Genomic DNA, 9,078 nt, shown 5'->3' with positions numbered 1-9,078 from the left:
AGCATGGCAGTGAATTTCAGTCCTGGTGCACTAAAGCTATAGAATGTGAGTTCTGGAAGAAACTTAAAAATCACCCAAACTAACATTTCCTAACATGAGCATTTCTTCTTTCTTCTGTGCATCCTTCTCCCGCTGCCTTCTTCTTCCTCACCCTCATTTTTGAGATTAGAAAATGGGGGGCTGGGAGCGCGAGGCGGGGGGCGGAATGCAGCGGCCGGAGGCCTGGCCACGTCCGCACCCGGGGGAGGGGGCCGCAGCGGCCCAGGCCGGGGGCCCGGCGCCGCCCGGCCGAGCCGGGGAGCCGGCGGGGCTGCGGATGCAGGAACCTTCCCTCTACACCGTCAAGGCTGTTTTCATACTAGATAATGACGGACACCGCCTCCTGGCCAAGTATTATGATGATACATTCCCCTCCTTGAAGGAGCAGATGGCCTTCGAGAAAAATGTCTTCAACAAGACCAGCCGGACTGACAGTGAGATTGCATTTTTCGGGGGGCATGACCATCGTCTACAAGAACAGCATTGATCTCTTCCTGTATGTGGTGGGCTCCTCTCACGAGAATGAGCTGATGCTTATGTCTGTTCTCACCTGTCTGTTTGAGTCCCTGAGCCACGTGTTAAGGAAGAACGTGGAGAAGCGCTGGTTGCTGGAGAACATGGACGGGGCCTTCTTGGTGCTGGATGAGATTGTGGATGGCGGCGTGATTCTGGAGAGCGACCCCCAGCAAGTGATCCAGAAAGTGAATTTTAGGGCAGATGACGGCAGCCTGAGCGAACAGAGTGTGGCCCAGGTCTCTCTGCCCAGACTAATTTTGCTTTTATGGACCTTCCCGCCTCAGTGCACTAACTCCCTCCTGCTGTGACAGCTAAGGCAGGGGACGGGACCCAAGCCATCCCCGACCCAAGCCATCCCACGACCCAAGCCATCCCGCGTGGAGCCCCAAGTTCTTCAGTCTGCCAAGGAACAAATTAAATGGTCGTTACTGAAATGAAGGCTGTGCATTCAGGTCTCCCTGCCCCCAGAGCATTTCCGCAATCCTGGCAAAAGCTCAAAGACCCCAGGGAACAGGAGAGATCCTTCTGTATTCCTAAGCCCTCCCAGAACTGACTCCTGAGGTCTCTGGCCAGGGACTCTGAGATGCAAAGATTGGGCTTCAGCACTGACTCACCCCTTCTCACTGCCCTGGCCTGCCCCTTGGGCCATGAGAACCAGCTGAGCTGCCTTAACTCAGACCTTAGGCATCCCTGGCCCCAGAACCCTAATAAACCTGCTTTGTCTCCTGCCAAAAAAAAAAAAAAAAAAAAAGAAAGAAAGAAAATGGGGGGCTGGGATTTAAGTAGTTTTTTGTTGTTGTCATTTTTGTTTTGTTTTTGTTTTTATTTTTGTTTTTTAGTTTCCAGCTAAATTTGGGCTGTGAAACACAAATTACAGGTGAACGCTCTCAATTTAAACCGGAGAAAGCTGGTGCCTGATTAAAGGAACTTACTTTCTCAAGGCCTCAGAAGTAGTGAGTGGCAGGGCTGGGTCAAGAAAGCCTCAGACCCTCCACTTCCTTGGCTCAAGGCAATGATCCCCATAACTTCTCCAAGCTACAGTGAGAACATCTGCACTCCTCACCAGCCTTTCACAATGGAGGGCACTAGTATGGGGAGGATGCGTCCAGGGTCTGGAACTGTACCACTGTAGGCCAATTCCCAGACCAATGGCTGGAATCCTGCTCTAGAAAGATTCCAGGATATTCTTACGTATCCCATGGCTCTTTTTTTTTTTTTAAGGTTTTATTTATTTATCTGACAGAGAGAGACAGCAAGAGAGGGAACACAAGCAGGGTGAGTGGGAGAGGGACAAGCAGGCTCCCCGCTGAGCAGGGATCCTGATGCGAGGCTCCATCCCAGGACCCCGGGACCATGACCTGAGCCAAAGGCAGACACTTAATGAATGAACCACCCATCCACCCATGCGACTCCTATGGCTCTTGTTCTTTACCCTTTGTTTTTTACCCAGCGCCCAAAGAAACTACCCAGGTGTTCCCCGGAAGATCCTTTGGTTTATCGCCATTCCCTGGGGGTTTAAAAGTTGGGGAAAGAAATGAGAGAGAGGGAAAGAAAAACCAGACCCTAGTTTCTGTCCAGCAGAGGAGAATGGAGGTTTGGCATAAAGCTCTTGGCTAAAATCCTACCTTTATTTTATAATTAATATTACCATCATTTTAATAGTAATAGCTAACATGTATTGATCTTCTGCTATGTGTCAGGTGCTATGCAAGTGGTTTACCCACGGCATCTTTAATCCTTACAAAGTCCCAGGAAGGTTTCATCATCTCTGTTTTGTTTGTGAAGAAAGGAATGGGCCACAGCTTGCTTAAAACCCTCAGCCAATGGTGAGTGCTGTGAAGTGTGTAAACTTGGCGATTCACAGACCTGTGCCCCTGGGGCTAATAATACATTATATGTTAATAAAAAATTTTTTTAATTAAAAAAACAACAACAACAAAACCCTGAGCCAAAGTTACCCAGTGAGCAACTCGGCCGTGTCAGGATTTGAGTACAGAGGCCCCCGACTCCAAACCTTATTTTTAAGAGTGGTGTGACCTTGAACGATGCAGGTTCCTCATCTGTGACACAGTGGGTAATAATAAAAATTCATGTGGTGGAAAGACTCACAGAACAAATAAATCAAAATAAATACAATAACTCCTACCTATCAGGACTGCTGTCGGAATTAAATGAGTTGATATGGGAAAGTGCTTTGTAAACTGCGATACACCATACACATTTTACCAGTATTATTATTTCAAAAAAATATGGCTGCTCCCATACAATAAAGCAGTCCACGGCATATATTTATGACAACATGCCGAAGAAACAATTTCCATTCCGATGGGTTGCCTCCCTATCATGTTATTAAAAGGTTAAGGAAAATGAACAACGGAGGATTAAGATTAGATCTTTCACACATGAAACCACAAAATCAATAGAGCCCCGGTAATCCATCTGGTGATAGGAGGAAATATACCCGAGGCGCCAGGAATGATTACTCAGAGAAATGTCAACAGGTATTGACAAGAAATCTGGCAAGACAGCCTTGGCCTGGGCGTAGCCCCTGCCTCCCTCACTCTAGCACCCTCCTGGCCACCGGAGCCTCAGACTCACCTTCCGGAAGCAGAGCCCTGAGGGGACTGGGGGAGAGGCGGTGCTTTTCCTGGTTCTGCAGAGTTGGTTTTTCTGCAACTGGGTCAGAGCCGCTTGGGAAAAATGACAGCCTGAGAAGCCGCGTGGGGACCATGTGATTACACCTTCTCCTGGTCGCTGGGAAGCCCAGTTTTTGAGCCTGCTGTGATTATCCTGACGCTTTGGTGTCATTATCACTATCATTCTTATTCAGTCTTTAGAGGACAGCGGCATTCTTCCTGGACACCTGTGGGATTCGGGTCCATGGCCAGAAACTCAAAGCAGCAAGTTCTCTCCAGAGGGTTTCTTCTTCCTGCCCAGCTGCAAAGCGATGCCTGGAGATCGAAGGAGAAGATGGAGTTCTGGTGAGTGCTGTGGTCAGGTTTTCTGTCTAGTCCGAGATTTGGCTGAGTCGCCGATCGAAGTCTGGTCCCGGGGTACCCTATGGCAGGGTGACCTGTTGATTGACCTGTATGGCTGTAGGATTCCGCATCTGTGTGAGCCCCCTTACACCGTCCTGGTGGAGGATAGGTCGTTGTAGATGGTAATTTAGTAATGGTTCCAGTAGGAACAGCAGCAGCGCGTACTGAATGCCTCCTGCACATCCAACACCGCAAAGGAAATTTACTCAGATTGTCTCAACCCTTTCAACCCCCGTACAAGTACTGTCCTCTCTCCTTTATGATGGAGAGGGCCAGAGAGGTAAGGAAAGCTGCCCACAGTCACATAACCAGTGAGTGACAGATCTGAGATTCCAGCTGAGACCGTTGTGCCTCCGACAGCCATCCTTTGCCTACTCTTTGGCACTGCCTCTCAAGAGTACAGATCCTCAGAACAGAAGCAAGTGCTGGGACTGGGCTTCGTACCTGGGCAGAACTGACCTCTCAGCAAAGGGACAGCAAAGCTCACATGTCCGTGGGCAGTGGAAGTAACAGGAACAGACGCTAAAAAGAGCAGAGGTTGAGAGCAGATTGGAGAGGCCTGGGATGATTCTCGAGGGCTTCAGAAGGAGCCCTGCTACCGAGGGCTGCATGGGAAGGACAGGGCAGACTTGGGGGCCCGCTTACTAACCCTTAGAGCCCACTTGCCAGCTGTCCTCTCAGCCTCTGGGAACATAGGCTGGTGGATGTAGGGATACAAGACAACCGAGGCACTTGCTCTGCAAGCCTGTGAACACAAGACAGCTGGTGGCCAGCCTCTTTATGGCTTTGTGTCCCCTGGGCCCCATATCTAGTGACTGGGCTCCAGACCTCACCTACTTTCAAGTTTCTAAGGGAATCCAGGGGACTCTGGCTCAAATGCCTGGACAGGTTTGCCCCACCTTGGTGAGTGTGCCTGGATCTGCAAAACCCAGGTGTCCTGTCCATAGGACGTTCCATACATACCGTGCAGCTGAGAACCTGAGACTAAAAAGGGACATGCACGGGGGCATGCAAGTGGCAGGAATGAGTCCCAGGTCCCATTCTCTAGTGCAAATCCCAGGACTTTCCCTCCCCCTCTGCTCTGCCTCATAGAAGAATCTCAAAGCTGGGGCTGGCCTCTAGGCATTGAATGGAACTCCACCTCTGGAAAGGGTCCCCTTGCTGTCCCTTTCACACGTCTCCAGGGAAGTCCTTGGAGTTCAACGTCAGGGTCCACACAGGGGAGGCCTGGGGACTGGGGTAAACCCCTACACTTGATGTAGAAGCTGAATAATAATAATGACTAATACATATAAAAGGTACTCATCACGTGCCATGAATTGTTCTAAATGTTCTACATCATGTTAACTCATTCACCTTCAGAAGGGTCCTATGAGGGAAATACAATTAGCCCCATTTTCCAGACAGGAAAACTGAAGGGAAGAAGCATCGCTAGTAGGTGCCAAAGTCCACTGCCATACACTGAACGTCTGTGCCCCCGTCCCCCCAAAAAAGTAATATGCTGAAAGCTAATCCTCAGTGTGTTGGTACTTGGAGCTGAAACCTTTGGGGCATGATGAGGTCATGAAGGTGGAGCCTTCTGGAATGCGATTAGTGCCCTTACAAAGGAGACCCCAGAGTGTTCCCTCATCCTTCCATCATGTGAGGACCCATGAAGCTGGAAAAGGGCGGCGTGTGATCCAAGAGGGAGGCCCCCATCAGACGCTGAGCCTACTAACACTTGATCTCAGACTTCCAGCCTCCAGAACCGGGAGAAAGAAATTTCTGGTTTTTCTTTGCCACCCAGCCTGTGGTATCTTGGTTTGAGCAGCCCAAGTAGTCCAAGACCCCCGATGCCCCACTTTTGCCCCAGGCAGGTCTCTTGCAGAGTCTGTACTTCCCACTGCCCCACAGGGCCCTTTTCAGGAGACAGGGTATGCCCCCACCCCTGGCTCACATGTTGGGACTGTGACGTCAACAGCCGGGGTCCTGGGAGCGTCTGAGAAGGGACAGTCACATACCTCAGGGAATGTAGCTATTCAATGTGGGTCCAGAGCTAACAGTCTCACGTACTCAGCATGCATAGAAACTTGCAAAGCAGTATCTGGAATCATAATCAAAGCCGTCTATCTACATTCACATAGGATTCCTAAAATATCTTATTTGTACATCAAACCAACATTTAAAAAAAAAATGTGTTGGGTTAGTGAGTCGGTATGACTTAGATACCCAGACGATTCAGCCTTGACATCGACCCTGGTGTTTATCAGCCCTGTGCAGGCAGCTGAGCTCGCGAGACCAGGCTTTTCCTGTTCGGTAAATGCCGCAAGGTTGCATGCCGGCTGTACGTTGACAGGTATTCCTGGCCCCTTCTGAAAAGAGGGCTGCTATTCTGCTTTTGCCCCTCCGGGTGCTAAAATCTTCACATCGATGGGCAGATATGGTGGCCCATCCAAGTCAAATAGCTAGCTGGGAAGATATATAAATTGGAAATTATGAAATTAACAATATGAATGTTAGCAGTAATGATAGTAAGAGATAACATTTATCAAAATCCTGTTCTATGTGGTGCTATGCTAATAAGCACCTTGGCAGAAAAGGGAGGTAGCTTGACACAAGGCCACTTACCCGGTGAGGAGAAGAGGCAGACTTTGCACATTCTCTTTCTTAACATGGATAGAACGGGAGCCTAGGATTCCATGTCTTGTCAACTAGGCAGTTCAGTGAAAATATGTAGAAATGACTATGGGGATGCTAGGCTGGAGTTCTGATGATGGAACAGACATCTTCCTCAGCTAGGGGTCCAGTCTCTGTCCAGGGAGGACCAGGTCTCCTGCTTTGATTTACTTTTAATCTGTTGATTCACTTCGGAGTGTCCTTGCTCTTCTCCCCCATGCTCTGTCTCACGATTGGCATCATTTCCATGGATTGGGGTCCTTAAACCCTTTGAAGGAATATCTTGGCCTTTACACCTGCCGATTCTCAAAAGCCAGTGTAAGCCCTGATCCCAAATGAGACTGGAGACAGTGTTTCCCTGTGGGTGCTGTTACACTGGTGTATTTAGATCTTGGTTCAAAAGCTCTGCCTATTTCTAGGAGCTGTATTTTTTTTCCTAACAGGAGTAGTTAAAGAAAGGTACTTCCAGACTCTTTTGGGGGAGAAAGAGGCTCTTCCTCATTAAGACTTCTGTTTTAAAAACAAACAAACAAACACCTCATTTTTTCTTTTAAAGATTTTATTTATTTGAGAGAGAGAGAGAGAAGCATAGGGAGAGGGAGAAGCAGACTCTGTGCTGGGCAGGAGCCTGATGCAGGACTTGATCTTAGGACCCTGGGATCCTGACTTGAGCTTAAGGCAGATGCTTAACTGACTGACCAATCCAGATACCCCCCAAACCAACCTCATTAAACAATGTCACTTCCTGAATATGGTACCTGGTCTCCAAAATGGTTCCCAATGAACCACACCTCCCTGTGTTCATACCCCTGTACAGCTCCCCACACTGAATCTGGGCCAGCCCTGTGGCTCACTTTAACCAGTAGAATGTGATGGAAGCAGCGTCACACAGCGTCACACCCAGCTCCTGGCGAAAGCCTCAAGAAGGTCTGGCAGCTTCTGCTTTAATGCCTTTGGGAACCCTGAGCTGCCACGAAAGAGGTCCAGCCAGGTGGTGGAGAGGCCTTGCTGAGTAGCCACCTGGGTAGGCAGAAACCCTGAGGAGGACCAAGGGCACAGTCACCCTGACCCAGCCAGCCCTGAGCCGTCCAGCTTCCCAGCTGAGTCACCAAACTTCTGAGTGGTCATCTCTACCACCCCTGTTGTGCCACCTTCCACTTCTTGCCCTAGAGTCACAGTAAAGTAATTGATATTTTCAGCCACGAGTGTTGGGGTTGTTTTGTGTGGCGATACTGGAGAGCAGAAATGCCCTGTAACCCTGTGTCACTTCAGCAACTCAGAAGTCTGACCATGCCCTCACTTCCCCCTTTGGTTTAGGGCTTCCAAGTGCAAGGGAATTTCCCAGAGTTCCTTCCCTCCACCCCAGCCCCCACCCCCACAATGCCATCAGCAAAGTCTCCTTTACGACTTCAGGTTACTTAAGTCATCATTACAGGTGGAGGCGGGACTCCTTGTGAGTATTTCTTCGATGAAACCGGAAGCTGCACGAGAGCTGGGGGCCAAGAGCTGTATGTACCTCTGCGTCTCTCACTTGGGCACGGTCGGCAATGAAAATCTAGACATCCGAGTGAATACCAGTATTGGTGTGAAGTCCAGAGTAGCCAAGGCACAGAGATTGAGAAGTCATTCATTCGCCGGGCTGAGAAGTTTGTGCGTGACCCACTAGGGAGGGAATGAACAGATGAGCGGCGTGGCTGAAGTGGCCTATTTGCCACAGTTAATCCATACTATCAATGCAACTACATAATCCATCAGGTTGTCCAAAGTCCCTCAGGTAATTAGTTGCCTGGCACATTGCCAGGTGGAATCCCGTTTCCCTGCCTCACGTGTTTCTAGCATTCCTGGAAACATCTGATGCAGAAAATGAGAACTCAACATTTTATTTTTAAAGAATTGCCTGCACTTGAATATCACAACATTTACAGCAACGGGCTGCTCCACGTTAAACTCGAGATGTTTCCTTGCCAGTGCCAATGAGACCAACAGGTGACCTGAGGTCAGTAAAAGATCCTAAGACGGCGAGAACCAAAAAAGGTGTTTACGAGAAAACATGATGGATAGACCCTGGGAACCACAGGTGACCTGTCACTCACCCACCTTGCCCACTGTGGCTTCATGGTCCATGCCTGAAAGCTTTCCCCACTTTGGGAACTCTACTAAGAGCATGATTTTCACCACTGTCATGGCTCTCCTGTCTTCTGCTGTGTCTTCTTTACCCCTCTCCTCACACATACTGTGGGGTCCTCTCTGATCAGCACCCTGGTCAGTGACTGGGAGCCAAGGGACATGCCCACTCTAGGCCCTCAGTCACCAGCACCAAATCAAATGGCACCTGAAGGGCTCTCTCCCTGGTCTTCCCAGTTGTATTTGGCAACAGCCTCCCAAATGACGGAGACAAAGCCTGCAAAATCACTTCTCACAGCACGCTGGCCCTCCCTCCGTCACCTAGGAGCACACTGCCGGCCTCTTCTGCCGACCTCTCTTCACAGTGCTGGCCATCATCCTCGTTGCTGCTCAGCTGTTCCTGGTACTCTTTCTTTTTTGTTGTGAACTGCGTGCTGCATACTTAGTGTCCTGTATCTGTGCCTTCCAACTTACAGCCAGAGAGAAGTCTGTATCTGAACTTCAGACCGTACGCTATATGCATATGCCTGTACGACAGGAGAAACATGACACCTGCATGTCTCTGTGCAGAAATACATATCCATACTTGCATAGAAAGATACACATGATAGAGGGCATAGAATTCCCTCATCTGTCAACACAAAGGACAGACAAGAACTTGGAAGAGACCATGAGCCTCCCCTGCTAAGAGGATGCCGTCTCTCTG

General features: G+C 49.4%; 1 protein-coding gene across 1 annotated transcript; it reads left to right on the top strand.

The window, feature by feature from the left end:
* Window positions 1-204: 204 nt before the first annotated feature.
* On the top strand, window positions 205-1,306 carry LOC123387341 (coatomer subunit zeta-2-like). Its single transcript, XM_045064594.1, is given in 3 exon segments — window positions 205-490; window positions 492-791; window positions 945-1,306. Coding segments are annotated over 3 exon segments (633 nt in total). The 5' UTR covers window position 205; the 3' UTR covers window positions 993-1,306.
* The last annotated feature ends 7,772 nt before the right edge of the window (window positions 1,307-9,078 follow it).

The sequence above is a fragment of the Mustela putorius genome, unplaced genomic scaffold, assembly GCF_011764305.1.
Source record: "Mustela putorius furo isolate JIRA1106 unplaced genomic scaffold, ASM1176430v1.1 tig00003853_pilon_pilon_pilon, whole genome shotgun sequence".
Taxonomy (NCBI): Eukaryota; Metazoa; Chordata; class Mammalia; order Carnivora; family Mustelidae; genus Mustela; species Mustela putorius.
This window is presented reverse-complemented; position numbering and strand designations above follow the sequence as displayed.